This window comes from Miniopterus schreibersii (genome assembly GCF_964146895.1).
Source record: "Miniopterus schreibersii genome assembly, chromosome: 1".
NCBI classification, from domain to species: Eukaryota; Metazoa; Chordata; class Mammalia; order Chiroptera; family Miniopteridae; genus Miniopterus; species Miniopterus schreibersii.
Window position 1 is genome coordinate 34,233,874 of NC_138101.1, and position 25,189 is coordinate 34,259,062.

General features: G+C 36.0%; 1 protein-coding gene across 11 annotated transcripts in view; it reads left to right on the top strand.

The window, feature by feature from the left end:
• ADGRL3 (adhesion G protein-coupled receptor L3) overlaps positions 1 to 25,189 on the top strand; it is a 698,136-nt gene that overhangs the window by 383,424 nt on the left and 289,523 nt on the right. For all 11 annotated transcript variants that reach the window (XM_081145463.1, XM_081145466.1, XM_081145468.1 and 8 more), the window contains one exon: positions 16,774 to 16,883. In XM_081145463.1, the coding sequence (XP_081001589.1) occupies positions 16,774 to 16,883 (110 nt within the window). The remainder of the gene's footprint in view (positions 1 to 16,773; positions 16,884 to 25,189) is intronic.

The window sequence follows — 25,189 nt, forward strand, 5'->3', positions numbered from 1 at the left end:
ATTATGACATTTAAATATCACTAAATGCATTATAAAGACATACTGCTGTTTCTTAAATCAGTAAAAAACAAAACAAAACACTAACTTACTAACATTTCTGTGCCATTAATTGCTGTATGAGAGCATTTCTAATATACGATTACCTATACATAGCTGCAAGTCTGAAAATACATTTCACATGGTAGTGCTTCTGAAATTTGGAAAGAAAACTCTTCATAGGGAGATTAGTATTCCTTTTAGGGAGGGCTTAAAATATTTATTGAGTAATATTTAGAAAGTAAAATTACTTTTACTTTTTAAGATAATTCTTAAAATATTTTAAAAAATACAAATTTTATTTAAAATAGATTTTAAAATATTTATTAAGCCAAAGAAGTGGTAATTGGATTAACTATTTTTTAACTAATGTTTCTGACAAAGTTTGCATAAGCATGATAAAAAAGAATTTCTTTAATACCCTCTAACAGAACTGGGAACATGTATAAGATAAAACAATTCATAGTCTCTGTTTTGGCAAGTATGTAAGGGATGGCCCAAAATACAGATAACTTTATCAGAATATTAAAGAATATTGGAAAATATTTTTTGTGTTTTTTCTTTTTTTAATAGCAACATATGTATGGATGTAAAGCTAAATAATTAAATTAGGGGGAATGTTTGTATTACTTGATAGAATTCACAGGACTTTAATATTCTTCATTTTATTTTTTGCCCAGTCTGAAAGCTAAAGATAACTATTATTATTGAAATCAAAATAGAGGGTTCTGCTTGGCTGCCATGGCTCAGTGGTTGAGTGTCAACCTATGAACTAGGAGGTCCCGGTTCAATTCTCAGTCAGGGCACATGCCCCGGTTGCCAGCTTGATCCCCAGCAGGGGGCGTGCAGGAGGCAGCCGATCAATGACTCTCATCACTGATGTTTCAGTCTCTCTCTGTCTCCCTTCCTCCCTTGGAAATCAATAAAAACATATTTTAACAAAAAGTATTCTATGGGTAAAGATTATACTAACTGTAACTTTTTACTAAAGTTTTGATTTCTCATATTATTTACATCCCAGTAATTAGTTATTTTAAGAAATTTGAAACTTCCAGCAAAGCTTCTGGTTTTTTATATCCCTGGTAATGAAGATTTTTGTAATGAATATGACTTTTATACTAAGAAAAAATATATATTTTAAATTTGTTTTAGTACCAACAATTGCCAAAAAATTGAGGTTATGGTTAGGAGCAGCCAAGGCCTTCGTTTTTCTGTAGGTTGATGGATTCATTCAAAAAAGTTTTAATCAGTGATTTCTATATGCTAGCCACTATGTTATGCTATAAAATGGCAAATTAGACGTCTGCATGAGTTAAGTTCCTAAATAAGGTTTATTTTAGTTTTCTTATGGAACTTTTAAGTGTATAGTTGACTTTAATTAAAACAAATATAATGTCATTATAGCTTTAGGTTTTTGAGTTAAAACATGTATTTTCTTTGGATTGCTGACATTTTATAAACATTTGAAATATATTTTACTCACTCAGAAAAGAAAAATACCTGCTAGCTAGTCAATGTTGAAACCAAGATTGATGCTTGACTTAGTCCCATCTGTTTGGTTTTCTCCAGAGGCTTCTGATGCACTTTCTTTATCACATGTTTTTGATGTTAAAATAAAGCATTAGATGTTCACTTTATTGCCAAAAGGGCATTCATTGTTTTGGGGAGGCCTCCTTTTCAGTACTGAGCAGACAGTGATACAATGTTTACAAATGTTCTTCCATGTTCTCTTTTGGTGCCATCACTTACATGTAGAATTGTAAGTAGCATCTTATATTGTCTTTTAAGGATTAATATGAAAGACAAATACCATATGATTTCACTTCTATGTGTAATCTAGAAAACAAAATAAACAAGAACAGCAACACACTCATAGATACAGAGAACATGTTGACTGTTGCTAGACGGGAGGAGGGTTGTCCGGATAGATGAAAAGGTGAAGGGACTAAGAAGTACAAATCAGTGGTTACAACACAGTCACGGGTGTAAAGTACAGCACAGGGAATATAGTCAGTAATATTGTAATAACTGTGCATGGTGTCAGATGGACACAAGATTTAGAGTGGTGATCACTTTGTAAATTATATAAATGTTTAATCATGGGGTTGTACACCTGAAACTAATATAATATAGTATGTCAACTATAATTGAAAAATAAAAATTATTTTTTATGTTTATAAGGATTAATATGAATCATTAGTTTAGCTTTTCTATATGAGGTTAAACTTACATGTGACCATTGCTGAGTGAAAAAAAAATTACAGTAAAGTTACATGAATTGCTTGAAACGTACAAAAAAAGTATTCTGTTAAGCACTTGTTTTTCATTGCTGCATGCAGTGAACTCAAGAAGTCCTTGAAGGTTAGGATAAATATGTGTTGGTACCCACACTCCTTGATTTTAGAATCTAAATTTAAAAACTGATGTTACAGATGACCATATAAATGAATTGTTTGGTTCCTATGTAAAATGCAAGCCAAGAACACATTTTAAAAATATACTTTTTACATTTATATTGAATTTATTAGGGTAGCGTTGGTTAATAAAATTAGATAGGTCTCGAGTGTACAGTTCTCTTTTCGTCTCACCGTTTGTAAATTTTGTCAAGTTGAGATACCGTAGTTGTCAGCTGCAGGCCTAGGGTGGGCCTCCACCGATGGAAGGAGAGCCAGTGTGAGAGTGAGAGTTGAAACAGTGAATTTCCTCGCTTTCTCTGCCTCTTCCCTCAGCATACAGCATCATGCTTGCTAGTTAACTACTTGTTCATGTTCATTTCTGCGTTTTCGATTCAGTTAGCCATTGAAAACTTCATTTTGGTCTCCCGCCGTTCCTTCTGTGTCACCGCCCATTGCCTCCCTAAGCAGGCGTGCTGTGCTCGTGGCAGCCTCCCAGAGTCTCTGCTCCTCGCCGAGGCGGCAAGCGCGTCCTTCAGTTTGCATACACTTGCCAAATGTCTACTGTGATGATACTTTTTATTTCTAAAGTGTGTTTCCTTATCAAGTGGATTGAAATGCTTGAAAGACGATAACCAGAGAAAAGCATATGTGTCTTTTCCCCTTTGCTCTTGTGCATTCTGGGCTTTCCTTTTCTTCCCATCGTTTTAATGAAACTTGCTTCCTTCTGAAGAGCCGTGAGAGCGGCTTTCCCCCAAGCTGACGCAAGTCTCTCTCTAATTAGACCACAGGGACGCTGCCGAAGGAAGCAGCCACCTTCTCCCCTCCTTCAGGGACTAGCATCTCTGCAGCGTCACCCTCCGCAGCTAAAGTCGCTGATGTACATGTACGCCTTAGGTAAATAATTGCGCATGTTCCAAAATACATCGCCAACTGATGGTAACTCAGATCAATATCTGACAGTATGGGAATTTTATTCACATAAGTATTTTTCTCTCTGGAGACTCAAGTCTTTAAAATATGGTGCAAAAATTCCCGTTTGACAGTAAGAGCCAGGAAACAAGGTTGTCTTTTTAATTCTGTAGCTGATTGCCTAAACCATTTCTTATATTTGCTCTTCTGTGAAATTTGAGTTTTCTGACTAATTGCGAATATGTCTCTTTCTCTGGAGAAACAACAAACAATAACAGCAACAAAAATCTGATTATATAAATTCTTCGGTTAATCTCCCCCCCAACCCCCGCCTTCCCTCTGAGATTCGTCAGTCTGTGCCATCTTCTGTTTTTCTGGATCTGTTTTGTTCATCAGTTTATTTTATGCATTAGATTCCACATATGAGGGAGATCATGTGATACAGGGGGCATCTATAATACTTTCAACAATAAAGATAAATTTTTAAAAATCTGATTATATAAATCTGTATTCTATAGGAAATGGCTAAATGTTTCAGACTATATATTAGAATCAAAGAACGAATGCAAGGTTATTTAAATTGACATCTGAGATTTAGGTTTATATCTTGATCTTTTGGGGGACTACAGTAAACATTGGAGAGCAGGAGACAGGAGGATGTTGCTGTGAGCTGATGTGCCCCACGGTGGACAGTGCTGGGCAGGATAGCGGTGCTTGTTGAAGGAAGCTGGACTGTTACTAGCAGCTACTAAGAGCTCCTACTGTGGACACATGGACTCACAGCCAGTTCTTTCTTGGTCATTTCCCTAATTAGGTCCCCTGCGACTTCTCTCCCCTCTTGTAGTCTCTGTCTTTGTGGGTTGCACCTCCAGCCATTTAATTTCCAAAGCTCGAGTCTGCCTTTCTTTTAATTCCTGACATTCTAATTATCAAGACCTTCCAATTTTACCACCTTAAATATTTCTTGAATTCACCCATTTTCTCCATCTCTATTATGAGATCCCTATGCCTGTAGGCCTGTACTCCACAGATTTATTTTCTATAAAAGTGGCGCATTAACCTATAAAAGCAATGAGAGCTTATTACGTCCATGCTTATAACACATTCCATGATTCCACTTAACCAAATAGATCAAGTCCAGACTCGTTTAATAACTAGCTGGATAACCTTTACGTAAATCACATAACTGCTCAAAGCCTTAATTTCCTCACTTATACACATACACAACCCCATTAGGATCATTGTGAGTATTGCACAAGGTAATGTACATAAAGCACCTAGCACAGTGCGGGACACAGGGAAGCAATCAATATGTGTTAGCCACTATCATTTATCACCATGCTGTGCAAAATAGAGATTATATTCTATATTAGAGCCTCTGTTCACTTCTCTACCTCCTCTCTTGTTAGCCTGCACCTTCTACTCCAAAAACACCCAAGGTCTGGTAGATCTGTTGTGGTTCTTTCTTTCTTTTATTCTTTCACTGAAATGCCTTTCCTGTTCTCATTAGTTTCACCAAGGTGACTGGTGCTCATCTCTTACACTCAATTCCCGTGTCACCTTGTCCTGGAAACCTGTCCTGATACCCTGTTTTGTCCAGGCTCGGTGTCTGTGTTAGATTCCTAGGACAAATTACCACACGCTGGCTACCTTAAAACAACAGATATATTCTTTCAAAGCTCTGAAAGCCAGAAATGCTAAGATCTCAGCAGGGATGCGCCGCCTCTGAGACTGAACAAATCCTTCCTTGCCCCTTCCTGGCTTCTGGTGGGGCCTCAGTTCGTGGTGCTGCTTGGCTTTCAGGTCCATCACCCTAATCTCTGCCTCCATCATAATATGGTGTTCTCCCTGCGTGTCTCTGTACCTGTGCTCAAATTTCCCTCTTCTTATAAGGACCCCCATCATATTGGATTAAGGGCCCACCCTCCTACAGTCTGACCTCATTTTATTTCATTACATTTGCAACAAGACTAATTCCAAATAAGGTCACATTCTGAGGTACTAGGTTCAGCGCTTAAACCTATCATTGGAGAGACACAATTCAGCTTATAACATTGACCCTTACATGTGCTTTCATATTACTGCTGCATGCATACATATATCAGTTGCATTTGATTCATTGTATGTTAATAATCTATTCGTGTGTCTGTCTCCTCTAATAGATTTCAAGCTCTTTAGAGCATGTGCCATGCCTGATGTATCTAATCTCTCTTTGTCTTCCTAGCACAGGGCACGTGGTAGACTTTTAATACATGTCAATTAAATGAACAAATCATTGTTCACTCTTTAAAAAACAGGCCTTGTGATACAAAAGATTACAAGGATTAATAATGTCCCATAATACCTAATAATCTCATTTTTATTTTTCAATTACTACAAAGAGAACAGAGGAAGAAATACGTCGAATCAGGAACAGTGAGCACTGAGTTCTTTTCCCAGGGTCCTCATTGTTAGTGCAGCCTTAGGGAAATTACTTAATTTCTTCATGCTTGTCTATAAAATATAAATGAAAGGAGTTATGGCTTACAGACTCCCTTTCAGATATTTATATTTTGTACTTCCCATTCTAGGCCCACCAGAGACTTAATTTAATCAGAAAGTAGAGGCTACTTATGAAGAGCCTGGTATGTCATGTTTAGCTTTTACCCTGGAGGAAATGAAAGGTCATGAAAATCAAGTGAGGATTATGAGAAAAGCTGAGCTAAAGCAGCAGTAGTGAAGCTAGTTGGGAAAATACTAGAGATGGCGGGCGGGGGAGCACACACAGATAATGGGGTGATTGGATGTTGGGAGGGAGGGGAGATTCAGGGAACACTGTTGAATGAATATTGAATTACTCATCAAATGCCAAATATGATGCTACAGATGCTGGAATCTAAAATTTCACACCTTGATGGAATGATATTTTTGATAAATATAGGAGGCTTTACATGCCTGGATATGTTTGCTTCAGTGAGACCTCTATTGAAGTTACTAAACCTTGCAATTATAAAATATTTACATATCCCCGAGTGCTCCCCTTCAAGTTACCTTTGATGTAGGGAGGTGAAGCCTGTTATAGTTGTTTTACACGTGAGTAGAGTAAAACTCGGAATCGTAAATGGTTGCTTGCACAGGTATTACTTTGAAAACCGTCTTTTGATTCAGAACTTTTTTCTTAAGGTATATATGTCATTTCCATCTTACTTTCTATGACTGCACCCACATATATTCCATTCTTTTAGCTACAAAATACCAATAGATGTTTCTTAATCATTATCTGACTTCAGGGAGGTTTTCTATAAAGCCAAAAATATTATTTGTTTTTCGAGATGGACATGGTTTTACTGTGCAGCACAATTGTCCCCAAAGAAATGGTTTTCTGTTTTTGTCTCCATTAATCAAGAGTATGTTAGTTAAGCTGTTCACGAATAAAATCTAATGGCATAGTGACATAAAGATCACCATGTACTAATAATTTTAGTTGACAGAAGGAAGAAAAGTGAAATGTAGAGTGCTCAGTGCTTCCTTCTGCTCAGTTACATTCCTTCATTGAATCTGATTGATGAAAAGTGAAACGGTGTGGTTTAGATGTAGAATGCTTTAGTTGGTTGCCTATAAACTTGTTTTATTTTACTTGGAATTCCAAATTAAAGACTTAAAAAAATACCCGTTTTTTTGTTTTTTAAGAAAACTTGTTTTATTTTTATCCTTATTACTACTTAGGTCTTACTATTTTTAGTGGTAATTATGACATTTATAATTCAGTAACAACATTTGTTGAGTACTTATACCCTCCTGGGTTATATGTGGTGGTGTCCTATATGTTATTACTTTAAAGCCACAAAATAATCACAGATTATAATTGATAAACAGAAATTGAGGCCCCGAGAAGTTACGCATCTTGTCTTATTTCTCACAATAGTATGGCTCAGAGGTAGGCTTCTGAGTTTAATTCTAGGACACTTTTCTCTGTCACTCATGATCTCTAATCTCTTGGCTGTGGATTGCTTCAGTGCCTCAAATTTTTTCACATTTCAAGCATTGTCAGTAATCTCAGTACTTTCTTTGCAGATTATGCATGTTTTCCTAATGTGTGTAAAATCCATTGTGACTAATACAATATAAATCCACTTAAAATAGTAAGGGTAAAATGATCACTTTTCATTATAGAAATTTTTAATAAAAAAATGAGACAACTATTACTCTAAAGTACAGCCATTAAAAATGACGAAGCAATTCTTTATCAACCTGAAAAAACACACCCCTGTCCATATTGGATTTTAAAATAAAAACATTAAAAGAACTTATATGCATATATGCATAGCCTATGGTCACATACAATAGCCTGGTAAAGGGCGGGTACAGGATAGAAGGGGTCAATGGGGAAAAAGGGGACGTCTGTAACACTTTCAACAATAAAGATGAATTTAAAAAAACATTAAAAAATAGTTATGTAGCTGTATGTATGAATGCATATAGAGAATAGCTATGAAAGATTTGTAGCAAAAGTGGTAATCACTGAAATGTAAAATAATTGTAATTTTTCAGTTCCTTACTACTTCTCTTTTTTAAACAAAGTGAACATTTATTATGTCATGATCATTCCAAAGCATATTTAAAATTTAAATAGACTGATAATTTTTTCAGGACTATCCATATTAATTACTTCATATTCTGATAACCTTTTAACTCTTAAACTTTCACGTAACAACATCTATACTATGAAGCTTTCATATAAATAACGTTTCTGTAAATTTCCCCCAGAGTTTCTCCTATATTTATTGCCCATCACTCTGCCTCTAAGACATTGCGTTATTTTCAGTGCTGAGATGAGGAATAGCCTCCTTCTAGAGATAGTCACAAGTGTAGGTTACCCAGGAACTGGCACAAGGGGAGCCTAGCCCGCCATGTGCCATGTCTGTGGTGACTGTGCTATGTTCTTTAGTATGTTACACATGGGGTGTTTTTCACTGCAGGAGACCTGAGGGGACTGTGCTCGGATCCCCAGGCCCCTGCCCTGGCTGCCCGCTCTCCTTTCGCACCAGCAGAGCCTGCGTTATGCGGGCCCCGGGCGCGGCCGGGTGCTTCGGGGGGCGGCGCCTCCCCGGCCCCGCCCTGAGGGACCTTCGGGTAACACCCGTCATGTGCGGGCCATTCCCCGCGTGACTGCTCTAGGCATAGCATAGGCATTGGCTCCTTCTGGCCAAAGTTTCTTAAGCGTGTTACGTTCTACCCAGTGGCATATGTGTAGAATACCCTTATTCTTAAAATGAGGCACAAAGGTAGGAAGTTTACGTTTTCTGGGGTTTGTCTTATTCGTGTAACACCTGCAAATGCAGTGGCCGCTGTAGGACCACACGACAAAGTCCAAGAGAACTTCAGAGACTCGGGACCATCGCGTGGCTTTGTTAACTAACTGACTTTACCATCTTGAGTCAGCCCATCTTCCAGCTTCTACTATGTAAGATGATGTAACCCTTGTTTTTAGCCACTTTAAACTGTTTGTGCTGTTTTTTGCAGCTAAATCATTCTGATACCAGTAGAAATCTCTTTGCAGTTTCTCCTATACTTATTGCTTTCTGGTGATGCCATAAATCAAAGCAGATAGGATGTGACTGAGATGAGTGTCGGCCTGAGGTTCTGGATGGACTGGATTCAACAGGCCTGCCCAACAAGCCCGGTGTGAGAGTGAGAGAAGCCCCTAAGCGGAGAGGGACCCTGGGATGACCCATCTGCAGTCACTGGCACATGCCGCCTTTCTTCCAGTTTGTTATGAGCACCTTGTCTGTTACACTCTACTTACAAAGCATGGAAACAACTAAAGTCATTTTTATGTAACGTGAAAACACTGCTTCTTTCAAAACCTATGTATAAGGACACAGGCACAAAAGTTTATTTCTCTCTGCCATGTATCCCCGCTTTTGAAGTCTTTTAAAATATATATAAAAGTTTGTATACGCTTGTGTATGCATGTGGGCTCATGTACACGCACACACACAGACGGTTTGATGGGTGTTCTTTCATTTAGAACTGTATTAGAAGCAAATATGAGGAAGCCAGAGGCATTTTTTCCCAGCTCTTCTCATGTTGTTTTCTTTATGGACTTTGATGTTAACTTACTTCAGCAGCCAACATTAGTAAAATTCCTTTTTCTTTCCAGTTCTCTTTCTCATGGTCTGATTTTCCTTCTTTTTACTCTTCTCATACATAAATAGCTTGATTTGTAAATATCGCATATTAACAAGTGGAAAAAAACAAACGAAGTGACTCAGTCTGATGTCCTTCATCTTGGCCCTGTCATGCAGACAGGACATTTCGGTAGCTCACGGAAGAAAAGACTTCCTTGCAGCATTCTTAGGAAGCATGAAGAGTTGAGTGTGTCTCTGATTTAAATAAACAAGTAGTCCTGGAAAATAGATCCCTAGATTAATATCCTAACTAGCTCACAGAAAAGTGGACTTTAATCTTCACTTTAGAAAAATACATACATATAAAATATATGCATACAAAATATTGCTCCTTTTTCTTTAGGAGAAAGCAAGCCAGACCTCTATTTGCTACACTTTCAGATAATGACTACAGACACACTCTGATTTCTTTGGTTAACCATACATGCAAGTAAAGAATTTCTAGCTCTGAAATGCCGCCACAAGTAGATGGTAAAAAACGAATACAGTTGCAATTCCAGTTATTTTTAAATGAAAAGTTTTCCATAATTCTAGATAGCCTGTGTTATGGCATTGGACTATGACGAGAAGATTACAGCTTAGAAATCACTGACACAGAACTCGGGACTGAAATGCTTTGTCAAGCAACGCTTGTGACCATGTTAATTTTAAGAGCACATTTCCATTTCTTCTGGACGCATGCTTCTGTGAGTTGTACTCATGTATCTGACACAGCTAATCATTGTATTTTTGGAATGGGCTTCATGAATGTTCTGTGGATGTTGACTGATGGTTATGATAATTTGTTTTATGAAATATTACCCAGAGAATGTGTGGAATATTTGGAAATTAGACTTCCTTGCAAGATTACCACATGTTAGATGCTATGCACTATTTGGAGATACTAAGTATATGTGTGTGTTTTTCATCACACATGCTTTTGTATAAATCTCGTTTGATGAGTGCTAATGTAAACTCATATAACTAATTTTGCCAACAAAAAGACACAAAGCACCTTTGTCTTCTACACTATTATATCTTGTCATTCCAGTGATTTTCAGTGAAGTTTTATGTATTTATATCACTGAAGCATCAATTGAGAAGTTTCTAAACATTCCTGGGAATGGCTTGTTGTACACACTGTTTTTAGATTGCAATAAAAGTATGTGACGGAAGGGCTTTTATTTATGGTGAACCCCTGTGAATTACACTCCCATTGAACTTATCTGAATAGTTCGTAAACCAGCAGCATCACTTTTACTGTATGCTGCAGTATGTTGTGGCAGACAGAGGAACTTTTTGCCCAAAGATGACTTTTTCATTATCATATTTAACTAATTTTGTTCTTATGCTGCTATGAGCCATATTGGAAGGAATGAGTTAGCAGCAAATTATTCTGAATCTATTACTAATCCTGTGATTATGTATATCTTCCTGGGCAGTCATCATAAGACATCTATTTAAGTTAAACAATGTAGCTTTAAAGTTACTGCTAATAATAGCATTCAGCACATTAAATAACATTTATTAAATAAACTTGATCAATGGATGGCAGTATACTTAAGTGGGAGGTTTATATGTGGGTTGAATTAAAACAGCATGTTTTCTTTTTTTTCTTTTGAAACAGCCTATGTATAAATAAACACTCATTCATCCTATTACTCCCTCCACCTTATGTTCAGAGGTTGATCTTTCCGATTGCTGCATGCCAATTTGGATGGAGGGGCCTGGCTATGTAATGTTAATTTAAATTCAGAACCTCCTTGGAATGCCAGATCCACACCAGGACTGAATGAATCCCAGGCCACTTAGGTATTTTACAGCTGGGCTTTACCTCATCAGATCATCACAGTACTCCTGAGAATCTATGCGTGAATTAAATCAGTTTCCCAGAGTGACCATAAAATGTATGACTCACGCTGTCACAAGGCAACGGTGTTGTGGTTTTCAGGTCATTGTTCTGGGTCCAGTGACTGTCATTTCATTACTGATATTCTGAAAAGTTATTTAATATCTCCATGTCTATTCCCTTCTCTGTGAAATTGGGAGTAGCAATATCCACCTCAAAAAGGAAGTAACAAGTAGTATACTATTTGTGAACATGCTCTCTGAGTTTAAGGGGTTACACAGATATAGGGCATTGTTACTACAAATCTTGGACTTACCTTAGGGTATCCCAGGTAAAGTAGGAGGAAAAGAGAACTGGGGTTGGAAAAGGTGATGTGATGTGGGGACAGCCACTTACATCCAGCTAACTACTTGGCTTACAGTTTGTTTTTAATGTGAATCTGTTTTTCCTGTTTCTACTCGCAAAAGAATGCATGTGCTGTTCTGTCTGTCACTTCTTCTGTATTATAAGTTTCTCTCAAAAGACTCAGTCTATGTGGAATGAAGTGTTCTTGACCCATCATGAAACGGATGACTAATGTTAATAATGATAAAATGATGATAACTGCAAGATACACACACACACACACACACACACATATCTATGTTAGGTATTTATTGATACTTTATAATTTTTTCTAATGCATTTTTATAAGCAAATCAACTTGGGAAGGTAGTAAAATAAGTGGCCTGCATGTAATGTATGTGAAAACTGAAGCTCCAAGAGATTTCTTTCAGAATTCTATCTTGCATTTGTTAGTGTCTCCTGCTCATACTTTATTCTCAAATTGTCAGTTTTGGGGATAGAAAAATTTTTATTGCATAATATTTCTGATGAAAAAATGTTGAAACTTTTATCAATGTAAATAAGCCTTAATACTTCTATAAGATGATGACCTTTACCTTGGCCGGGGTGCTCAGTTGGTTGGAGTGTTGTCCTATACACCAGAAAGGTGGAGGGTTTGATTCCCAGTCAGTGTCCTTGCCTAGCTTGTGAGTTCAGATACCTGGTTGGGGCGCATACAGGAGGCAACCGATTGATGTTTCTCTCATCCAGATTCATTCTCTCTCTCTCTCTCTCTCTCTCTCTCTCTCTCTCTCTCTCTCTCTCCGGTCCTCCCTTTCTCTCAAAATCAATAAACATATCCTCAGATGAAAATGAAAAAAATATTATAAGATTTCTTTTTCTGTGACTATTAGTAGATTAGGATGCATTTGACCATATCACTGCAGTCTTTTCTCATCCTATATTGTGGGTTGATAAAATATCTTTAATATCAAAGGTATTGATAATCACCTTTAATTTATATTTATATTAAAAGTAAATAATGAAAATATGAGTTTAAAACACATGAGAACATATTTTTTTTTTACTTTTTCATCTATATTATTTTGTAATGAATTTACTTTTGACAATTTTGATATCACTGTGAAAGTATGCTTACTGGTGCAAATTGTTCAATAATCTTTGATATTACAGATAATTTTATTCTTACAATAACTGAAACCACAAAGAAAGAACAAACCTTCAAACTCCTGTTTTAAAAATGTAGCTAGCCTTTAAATAGTCAACTTATAATGTATCTTATACAAAAATGATATTCCAGAGACTGTCTTTCTCCTTTGGTTTTCCAGAATCCTAATTTATAAAAAAAGTATTTGATACAGAAATAAGAGAGTACTAAATTACTTTGAAAAGTGAATGTTCTAAAGCATTTTTGTTTTCTATGAAACCGCAGTGGCAGTGACTGCAATATATCATCGGTATGGCATGTTTTGGTTTATGTGCCTCTTCCTGTACACCAGCTCATCAATTAGTCTCTCTTGACTCATTGGTTAACATAAAAATATTTGGGACTCAAACAGTGTCTCATTTATAACAAATGGTTGCTTGTTTCATTTTTCTTACATATACATAAATCATTAGTATTTTAAAAACTTATAATAATATGTAAATTGGTAGAAACACATATTTAGATAATTTGATAGATGGATGAATGGATGCATATATCGCCTATATTACATATATATATTTTAAATTATGTCTTTATTGATTTCAGAAAGAGGGAGAGAGAGAGAGAAATATCATTAATGAGAGAGAGTCATTGATCTGCTGCCTCCTGCATGCCCCCAACTGGAGATCAAGCCCACAACCCAGGCCCGTGCCCTGACCCGGAATCAAACGGAGATGTCCTAGATCATAGGTTGATGCTCAACTGCTGAGCCACACCGGCCCAGGCCCTATATATTTTTTAATCCAGCCTATACAAATATAATCACTTGAAATTCTTCTTGTTTCAAGACATCTTTCTGTGAAATAAACACTTTCATAATTGTAAATTTTAACCTTTTTGTCCTACTCATAAATGAATAGTAATCTGGTTTGTTGATATTAAACATTGATTGTTTGAATAATAAAAGATTTGTAATTAAACGTCTATATCTGAAAATTACAAGAATGAACACAGCTTCTAAATGAATTTTATTATTAGATCTGTTGTAATTAGAAAAAAAAGGTTGATAATAAGAAGTAAAACAGTAGTAAGCCAAAAACTGGAGATCAGCAATGATATTATATTTACAGAATATTCACACATCATCAAATTTTATTGTGTATAGTTCTTTTTTTGTTGTTATTTCTACTTCAAATGTATTCCTGATAATAGCTAATTTTCTATAATAATTATAGAAATAACTGAGTTTATATAGCTACTCAATGTAGAAAATCCTCAGATAGATTTACGCATTTCTATTTTAAGGTGTGATATGAAAATTATATTGCTTTAACTGCAAAAAAACATGTCTTTTAGCTTCAAACAGCTTCTTCAAACGTGTTTTCTATGTAATAGGGATGTGCTGCTATTTCTTAAAACATTTGAATACACCAAAATGTCAGGCTACCTCTTTGCGGCACATGTGTGAAGACAGCCACATGTACATTCACGTTATTTATTATACAGTTGTCTGATAGTCATCCTCAGACATTAGACCTACACAAGAGAGCTTTAGAACACGTTGGCCATAAGGATTAACTGTAATGCAAAATTGCCTGATAAGTATGGAATATTAGCTTTTATTAATCTTTCACTGATAACACAGAATATATTTTTAAGTTTAAGACATTCACTAAAGAATCAATTTTAATTTAGAGACTAAATAAAATCCTCATTAAGCCTGACAAATAGTAGCCTCAAGTAAACACAAAGCATTTTACTCTAAATCAAAATGAGTTCTGCCCGAAATGCTCCCTACTCTGGCAGTATGCTAGCGAGGAATCGGATATAGGTTACTTCAGAGAATGAAGCATCTCTTTAAGAAAGTAACACAAAAATCTAGCCCTGAGGTATAATATTTCTAAGATCAGTAAACAAAAACATAAATGGAAGCTAACTAGAGTGTCTCACGCTGTACTCTTAGTGCCAATATTTTGGGAGAGAAGAATCATTATTTATCCACAGAAATGTCTACTAATCGATAAGTTTTTGAATATAGAAAGTATAGTAAAATTTACCTTAATAAGGGCACTCTGAAATGTCTTTTTCAGAGTAGGAGTCAAGTTTATGACATGTATTTACCCAGGATTAAGTCAGGTTTGCCCAGTTCTGTTTAGCTCTATTGCCAGAAAAGATGTCCAGCTTGTATTTGTTTCAATAGTAATGTTTCATCATTTTCTCTGGAGATATAAAGTTATTTTAAGTTATAGGATACTGGCATTTGTGAACAGCGACCTGTAAGGTAAGCGTCGTTATCCATCTGAACACAGGAAAATAAGAATGGATTCTTTTTTTCCTATTTTTGCTAAATTTATCGAGGTGGCATTGGTTAATAAATCGCATAGGTTTCCAGTGTGCCCTTCTCTGACGCATCGCCCGTGCCCTGCATTATGTGCTCACGCGCGCAGTCAGCTCTTTCCTGCCCCGTGTACCTGCCGCCTTCACCCTTTGCTTCCCCCCCCCCCCCCCCCGGTAACCACCATGCTGTTGTCTGGGTCTGAGTTTTTGTGTGTTTTTCTTGTGTGTTTTGAATTCGTTGCTTTCAGTTTCATGTCCAACATAGGAGTGAAATTGTATGGTTCTTGTCTTTTCCTTACTAATTTGACTTTTCATAATATTCTCAGGGCCCATCCATGTTGTCGCAAATGGCAGTGTTTCATCTTTTCTCGTGGCTGAGCAGTGTCCACTGAGTACATGTCCCACATCCTCTCTGTCCAGTCCTCTATCGCAGGGCACTTCGGTTGTCTCCGTGTCTTGGCCACTGAATAATGCTGCAGTGAACATAGGGGTGCATGTATCTTTGTGAATAAATGTTTTCACATTTTTCAGGTAGATTCCCAGAAGAAGGGTTACTGGGTCATATGGTGACTCTATTTTTAATCTTTTGAGGAACCTCCATACTGTTTTCCATAGTGGCTGCACCAGTCCGCATTCCCACCAGCAGTGAGTGAGGGTTCCCTTTTCTCCGCTTCTGTAATTATTAGGGAAATGTAAATCAAAACTCAAAGAGAAACCACTTCACACCTGTTAGAGTGGCTGTTGTCAACAAGACAGGTAATAACAATGTTGGAGAGGTTGTGGAGAATAAATTCTTAAAAATGGTTTTACTTATGGGATTATTATATTATTTTTATAAATTAATTTTTAGATATATTTTAATATTCAAATATTAACTTTTTACTAATGTTTTAAAGGTTTGGTTAAAAGCTTTTCAACACCATGTTTTCATTGCCTTTAAAATAATTGTCATGATGCCCAGCTGGTGTAGCTCAGCGGTTGAGCATTGATCTAGGATCCAGGAGATCACGGTTTGATTCCCTGTTAGGTCACATGCCCAGGGTGCGGGCTCGATCCCCAGTGGGGGGCCTGCAGGAGGCTGCCGATCAATGACTCTTTCATCATTGATGCTTCAACTCTCTCTCCCTCTCCCTTCTTGTCTCTGAAATCAATAAAGATGTATTTTAAAAGATAATAAGTATCATGATAATCAGTAAATTTATTTTACAACTGTCTAATAGAAGCCTATGGTAACATTTTCTAAATTTGGTTTTATAATGGAAGTGAATCTTTCCTACAGAATAATTCTCCTTACCTGTCTTCACATTGGCAATATCCTATGGACCAGTGAGTTTTGCTTAAGCAGTATTTAACTTCTAACTCAAAATCATGCTATGTTCAATCAAATATTAAACGAGTTAATATGAGTAAACTGATTTAATTGATTTTTATGTCTAGTTTATTTTAAAGTATATGAAAGAATTTCCTTAATGAGTCTAAAATCTTAAATTGCTAAAAACAACTCATTTAAATATGTGTAACAGGAACCAAAATAAAGTTAGTATTGATGTTAATAATGATTTAGCATTATATATTATTTCTTCTCTTCTTTTCTTTTAACTTCAGGTGCAATAACAGAACCCAGTGCGCAGTCGTGGCAGGTCCTGATGTCTTTCCAGACCCATGTCCGGGGACCTATAAGTACCTTGAAGTGCAGTACGAATGTGTTCCTTACAGTATGTATATTTCTATCATTTTCTTCTAAAAAGAAAAGATAAAAGTTTTGTTTTGCATGCATTAACAAATTATTCTGTATAAAAACAAAAATAATTACATAAATTATATATTTTTATAACTAGGGAATTTTAATTTTTCAGGATCATAAACCCTTTCCACCATTGGAAGAATTAGATGTTGGTTACATGATCCTTTAGCTTTTAATTTTGACTCTACATTTCTGTGCATCAATATCTGTTCTAAAACTCTTTATGTAAGACTATGAAACATTTAGAAAAAGATTGAAAAGTATTCTGCCAATACTGCCTTCCTCCAGGTCCAAGTAAAAGGCAGTGAAAGTGAATAATACCCTCCTCTGTGTATGTAGTGGCATAAAAATTGATAAATTTCGAATCTGATAGAAGCAATGATATCTCAGCGTCCCATGCTGTCAGTATTTCAGGAATAAAAATATGTTCATCAAGAGGGAGCAGACTGAAAGGAAAATACAAGGATTACATGAACCAAAGCTCTCTTCAGAATGTATCTTTTACAGCCACAAGAAGTAGGTCTTTGCAGCTCGATGTCAGACGTGCTTTATACCAACAACTTAGTTCCTCTTCAGGAGCAATGAAGAATCAGACAATCAAAAGTGAAGCATGTTCTGACTTTTTTACCCAAGGGAAGTATCTCCATCTCAAACAGAAATATTTTTGAGCTCTCCGGTTCATTATGCATGAGGTTCCTCGGCGAGGCTCGCTCCGGGGACCGTGTGCTCCCCCGTTAGGCAGTCAGCTACCCAGAGGCGCAGAGCACCTGAGATCACAAGCGGCCCGGTGCCAGCTGCCTTTGACGTGTCGGCGCCTGCGGATCGCACATGCCTGTGCCCAGAGAGAGCTGGGGGCTCCCTCATTGCTGCTTATTTAGGAAGCTGTACGGGAGCCATTTGACATGCAAGAAATGAACCGAAATTTTGAAATAATAATGAAAGCAATCACGGGAAAGTTTTATTTTTGCTTATTTATGGTGCATTGGATCAGGGAGAGTACAGTGAAATTTTCTGAAGCTAATTTGTGTTTGTTTTAAAAGAGCGTAAGTGTGTAGGTTTGATTGAAATACCAGTTGAGATTATGCTTCTTCCATTGTTCTAGGGACCCTTCTATAGAATGTGAAGGGTCCTGGCCGTTTGGTTTTCATTAGGAATCGTTTAAAGAAAATGGAACTGTGCCAGTTATATTTGGATTGCATGACGAGATCTTTGTGAAAAATGCAGAATAGCTGTTTCCAAAGGCATTTTGTAAAAATATACACCTCATTTCTAAAGTGTACATATAGGTATACCTCATTTTTAAAGACAGTCTTAGGAAACTTACAATTATATTTTGAAACAAGCTGAAGTAGGAATGTCAAATTACAGTTTTTTTCCTCACAATTTTTTAAAGTTAAAGAATTTTACAGCTGTCTCTTCAATTTTCTGTGTTTCTTCAGAATTTCTTTGTGGATAGCTACTCCAAAGTCTTCTGCCAGACTTATTCCAAATAAACATCTACCTAAGTTATTTCAGTAGAATTAAGAACTGCTCATATTTGCATAAAAAGATTATGATTTACCACAGATTTCCTTTCTTTCTTATAAACTTCCAGAGATGGGCAATTTGATACCTGAATATCTTACAGTTGCAGGTTTCTGGTAATCCTGAATATTTATTGATTGCCTTAGAAGTCTGTTCCTATTATATTAAAATATTTATCTAATTTTTTTTTAAACCACTTGGAAGTTTACACACCAGTTTAACTTATATGGTGTAGCATGATTGCATTTGTTTAAATTATCTTTAGTATGTTTTAGTTAAAAGTATAACTGGTAATTCCTTTAGTAAATTTAACTTGATTAAATAAATAATCCAAAATAAAGTATAAACCGTTCAAATAAACTATAGGGACTCATTTAAAATGTAGGTTGGTTTAGTAGAAAGATTGCCAGAGATCAGGAAGCCTGGGTTTAGAACATGGCCTGGTTGCATAACACACAGCTGGGTCCTTTAGTCTAGGTCAGCTGTCAAAATGTCCTGGATCTCACCTCCCGATTGGTATGATTTCAGGCAATACTAAGTTCTTCTTCTCGCCTTCAGCATAAAGCAAATAGACTTTTCCATTGCTGAAAAGATTCACTTATTTATAATAGCTATCATTTATTGACACTTACTACATGTGATTTACAACATTGTTAAATGTTTACATACAGTATTCTATTTAATTCTTACAATATCCTCACTGTGTTAGGTATGAGTATCACCATTTGACCAGAGAGGAAACTGAGGCTCCATTGGATAAGTAGGTATCTCCTGGAAAATGTAGAACAGCTAGAAAAGGGCAGAGCCAAGATTTGAGTCGTCCTTAACATCTGTTCTTAAGGACCTAGCTCGAGCCCTCCTCATAGATTTTTGTACTTTATATTTTCATGAGTTATTAAATCTCCTTCAATATTTAACTCACAATTTTCGTCAGCACAGTAATGGCACATGGTGAAAGCAAGTGCTTCAAAGGTCCAGACCCTTTTTCTTAGTTCTTTTGCTCTTTGCTTTTAAGAGGTTTGTATGTCTTTCTGAAAGCAGGCGAATCACTTCAAACTTCTGTTTTACCCAAACACTGAATGAAGCTTTACGACATAAACTAGTTTGTTCTGTAAAAATGCTACCCACTGTTTAGAATAAGGCTCTTAGCAAAGTAGTAAGTTGAGAACTTGTTTAAATTACCTGTATTATAAGAGAAATAGCCTTGTACTTAATATGCTTGTTAAAATATCCTTATTGTATTATTTAGAATATAAACTTCAGAATTAAAGTTTATTAATATTTGAAAAATTTCTAATTAAACAACTGAATAAACAATGTTAAATTCTATTTCTTATGCAATTCAGTAATATCCAGTTTCATTTTGAGTTTAAGACAACAAACTTCAGTGTATATAGTGATATATTTAGTATTTATGAATGTTTTCTTAATAATTATGTGTGGGAAAATATTGATATTTTCCTTATACATATTCTTTGCGTGTGTTTCTATGGTAACACCGATTTTTAAGGTGATACTTTTTTCATAGAAAAATGGAAGTAAACAAAAAATATGTAGGAAAACATCGATATTAGTGATATTTAAGTATATCAGAGGTAGTAAAGACACAAATTCAACAATTTCTTTTTATTACACAAAAGAAATAAAGTTGAAAATACCGAAAGTAAACTTGCGATAATTTTTGCACAGATTTTTAAGTCAGTGAATAGGTACATAGTTTAACAAAGACAGTTTCAGAAGAACCTTAGACTGTATCAAACAAATGGTATGACTTTTGTTTTTTTTGAAATCATTTTTTATTTTTCCATTACAGTTCACAATACAATATTATGTTAGTTTCAGATGCACACCCCAGTGATTCAACATTATGTAACTTACTAATTTTTTAGTATGACTCTTTTAAAAGATACTGATAGAGAATAAGAAAAATTAGTGATTGTAAACAATCTTGTGAGGTTGCCTTCTCTGTCTCCTACTCAGTCTTTTCTATCTTAACGTTTTCCTTCTGTCTGTGCTTGCTTGTTTGGGTTCACAGATACCCTGTTTGTGACCAAATTTGGGACAGACGAATCAATGCTCTTCTCTGTTCCTGTCACACCTTACTTCCAGTGTGACTCTCTTAGCCTTTGCGTTTTCTTTGAGGTTTGACTTTTGTCCTTAGCGGTACTTTCTGCCCAGGAGCTGACCCAGATATTCCCGAGGTTAAAGCTCCGCTTACCAACGTCACCTCTTTGTTCCCATCCTCCTGCTCACCCACCCCAGCCCTCCTGGCCTGACCCGGGAGTGAAATTGTGACGTCTTCAATCAGAGCCTCCTTCATTAGCCAGTTTGCAGGGATGACTCGTGTTAGGGAGAAAACAATGAAGCAGCTAACCACCTACATAGAGTATTTCCAAGCAAGGCATCTTCACTTTGTAGCCAGCTGACAATTTGTCTGTCTTCCCAGGCATACAATTTCACGCACATTAAACTCAAAAAGTGCTTGTCTTCTCTCACAGTCTCCCTTTCTCTTCGGTTCTTTGTCTCTTCCTTTCGGAAACACAAAGCACACATTACTTATTCTAACACCTTCTGTCATGGTGGGTTTTCTGGAGAAAGGGAGGGAGGAAGCACACGATTTGAGAGCTTACTAGAAATGAGTGTTCGATTAAACCGATCTTATGTAACAGCGCTTACACGCTTTCTCACCAGTTCCGTTAACCACCTGAAGAGGGAAAAGAAGTATTATTAGAAAATTAACATTTACAAATAATTATTTAATCTTTTAGTTTTGTTTTTAACTGAAAGAAAAATCTATTACACTTTTAGCATTTAAAACAGACAAAAGTCTTTATTTAATTATAAATAACTACATTATTGCAAATAATGTTGAAATGAGTGCATATTTTAATATATGCATATTTGGTTCCTAGTCTATGAATAAGTAATTGCATATTTTAAAACTCATTGTGCTGAAATGAACCCATATGTTTAATTTTTAAAATATTACAGAAATGTCAAGGTTTAATCTGATTCCCAATATACCTCAATACCTTTTTCAGTTTCTGACATATAGAAAACAATAAATAACACATATATTGACTGATTAAAAGAAAAAAGGAAATTTAGTTAAAATAGCTCCAGAAGTAATATATTCATTGCTGAAATGATAAATATAAGAAATTCTTGCCCAGCCGGCATGTCTCAGCTGTTGAGCACTGACCTATGTTCCAGGAGATCTCAGTTCAATCCTCAGTCAGGGCACATGCCCAGGTTGGGGGCTTGGTCCCCAGCATGGGAAATGCAAGAGGCAGATCATCAGTGACTCTCTCATCATCGATGTTTCTATCTCTCTCTCCCTCTCCCTTCCACTCTCTAAAAAAATCAATAAAAATATATTTTTAAAAAAAGAAATTATTGTTTACAAACAAGACCTTATTAATTCAAAGGGAAGGTCTATGGTAAAAAAATAGAGTTTATATGAGTTTTACTTTCTCCAAATGGCTTGGTGATTGTGATTATATTCCTCAATGCTACTAGCAACCAAATTGTTTTTCATAGTCTTCTGCATGACTCCATATAATATAGCAAGTATTGGACCTGAAATATTACTCCTTATAAAAGGAGTGCCTTTTGAATTCTCTCTTGTAGAATGATATTTATAACAAGAGCAACAATATTTTTCCTTATATTTCCCCCTTTTTCTCTCCCACCAGTTTCTTTCTTTCTCTGTCAAATAGTTTCTCCCTATTTCACAGTGTCTTACACTGAACAGGTAATCCATATAGCTTTTGCAAGTGGATCAGTGATTGCTTAGTATTTAATTTAAACATTTGTGTATATACCCCAAATATTATATATTCATAAAAATTCCTGTCATCACTTTAGAAACCAGGAACGGTAGGTGGGCTATATTTTCTTGGAGGGTCCCATCCTAAACTCTCTTATACCTTTGGCTGGCTGTTTCTTATGTTCATGGAAATTATTCTCAACTACATTATGTCACATGCTTTTGAGATCTCTCCCTTTTATCTGCCTTCCATCACTCAACATCTATTGCAGACCAAGAACTAGGCTAAACATTAGGGTAGAAAGCTAGGATAAAGACTCTGCTCTGGAGGAATTTAGTCAAATGGGTCCCCAGGTTCCAAAGTTACAGTGTTAGTAGTTGAGCAGAGCAATTGAGCATTTCATAGTAGCAGTTCAGAGAGAAGGCGTGCCCATCCCATAGTGGATGTTGCTGTGGAGGAGAGAGTGGCTGTGTTCAGGGAAGCTTTTCTAGAGATGACGCTTGAGCTGAATATTAAACAATGAATAGTCTTTAGTGAGTAGGGCGATCATTTTTAGCAGACAGGACAATGTAAGATCAGAAACAGTTTGGTGTCTATATAAAACACAAAACACAAAGTAGAAATCATGGACTTCCTGTATACTATGATCCCTCTGCGACCTAATACTCATCACAGTGTGGAGCATGGAGACGACAAACTATTTCTGAATGTAGTTAACTGATATATTAATAAGACATGTTTGTTTGGAAATCTGCAAAAACCAATGTTGACCAATTTAAATTACAAAAAGAAGCATTTGGGTGGGGGACGAAAGGGGGTATACAAGGTAGTAGTTCCAGAATCAAAGGAAAGAAAGGTGAAAAACAGGTCCAAAAAAATATGATCCATGATCTAGAAAGCAAAAATGTTGCCTAGTCTCTAAGGACTCCATGTTCCAAAGAATCAGTTCCAAAGATGATCCATCTAATTCCTGTAATGGTCTGTGTGGGGTCATCAAGACTACATTAGATCCAGGGAGGATCAAGGTGTTGTTTCCAGGGAAGGAGAATGGGGCTGGCAAAGAGCCTACCTGTGAGTAGGAAGCCTCGGACCCCTCAGTGAACTTGAGAGCAAGGACTGCAGGTTGGTGGCTCTGGGCCAGATTCAGCTGCAGAGGCATTCCTTAGACTCCCTGACAACTGAAAGTCAGATTTCACAGAAAGTCTGGAGCAACACTGAGCCTGCTTTCTCTTGGGCAACGCTAGACTAGAGCTGAGTAGATGCTGCCCCTTTGAAATAGGGTCTGTTCTTTCCTATTTGCTGTATTTTCCAGCACTTATTGTATTATTCCTGGTGTACTATAATCGTTTAAAATGTCTCTTGGCATCTGAAGAGACTTAAATTTGCAACTCTTGCTCTAGAGTTTGGATCTAATCAATGCTAAGAGATGTAAAAGCACTCTAAATCGTTACTGTATTTTTTTAATTTTCAAAAGATAGCACTAACTTCTTACACCAACAATAATTCTACCAGTAGAAGATTATCGGTCCCTACTATGGGTCAATCACTATGTTAATGCACTTGGGTCCTGTGGAGCTGATGGTCTTGTGGCTAAGGCAAATAATAAACACATGAACCGATGCATGTATGCATCAGTGGTAAAATGCAAGAAGAAAGTAAACCTCATTGTATGATACCAAGAGCAATGAAAGGGCCAGCTTATGTAAGGTGATGAAAGACTGCTCATGAGGGGATATTTGAGACAAACAATGAGAATGAGACAGTCAGGCAAAGAGCCTGGGAAAGAACTTTAAAGCAGAGAGATTGTCAGCACCAAAGACCCTGTTCTAATACCTGACGGCAAACCAGTGTGACTGCAGCCCAGTTAAGATGGGGGTGAGTGAGTTGGAGAAATACGAACTAACATTTAGCACTACTGATACCATGGATGATTAAGCAGCAACTTCCTAAGATTTATTAAGAATCAAACTAGCAGAATGAAATTGAATAAATTGACATTCCCTTTTAAATACATGCTGTAGAAAATATTACATGATTCTACAGAAACATAAATGTAAACTCATATCAAATAAACCAGGTATCAAATGGTATCAACACCTAGATAGGATTTATATATTTATAGTAAATTAATGATATGTAAATGTACACTTAGCTGCTAATTGTAAGGGAAAAAAGGAATTGAGGGTGTTTTAAAAATTAATTGGATTGCAAGAGTTAGGAAAGCATTTGGTTTAGGAAGTAAAATGTTATTATAGACATAAAGTTTGAGGAATTAGCTTACCCATGCTCATTTGCTTTATTTGAAATAAGATTATGGAGTTTATGCACTTAAACTTAGTAAATATTTATAAGGTGCTCAAATTGAATAGCCTAAACAAGTGAAATTTAAAAAGATAAAGAATATAATGTTTTATATTTAAAGTAAACTGCATATGGGAAGAGAAGTGAAAACATGTGAAGGTGAGTGTCCCCCTTCAAGTGTTTGTTGCTAAAAAGATGTTATAGCAAACATCATGGTATATTAGATCTAAGCACTTAATTGTCCACATAAAATTTTACTAAATATCTGTAAAATCAATTAAAATGCTTTGAAAGAGCACTGTAAATTTTCTGCTATTTCAATCATTAATCTTATGAAACTAGAAAAAAAATAATCAATTTGCTTAGAAAGTACTTCATTCACATATTTAAATTTAACATAATAGTACCTCATTAAAATGAGTAGTTAGTGAGGGGGAAAAATCTATATGAATTTTAATGCTTTTGTTTTATTTTTCAAATGGTAGGAGATCACAATTCCTATGACTGTTGTAAAAAATTATAATGGCTTAAAGTTTTTTTCAAAGTTCTATACAACCCCAAATCTTTTAAACAAACACTTATATGGCAAACTCAATAATGATCCCCCAAAGAAATCCACACCCCCATCCCCAGAACCTGTGATTGTGTTACTTTAAATGGCAAAGGGATTCTGCAGATTTGA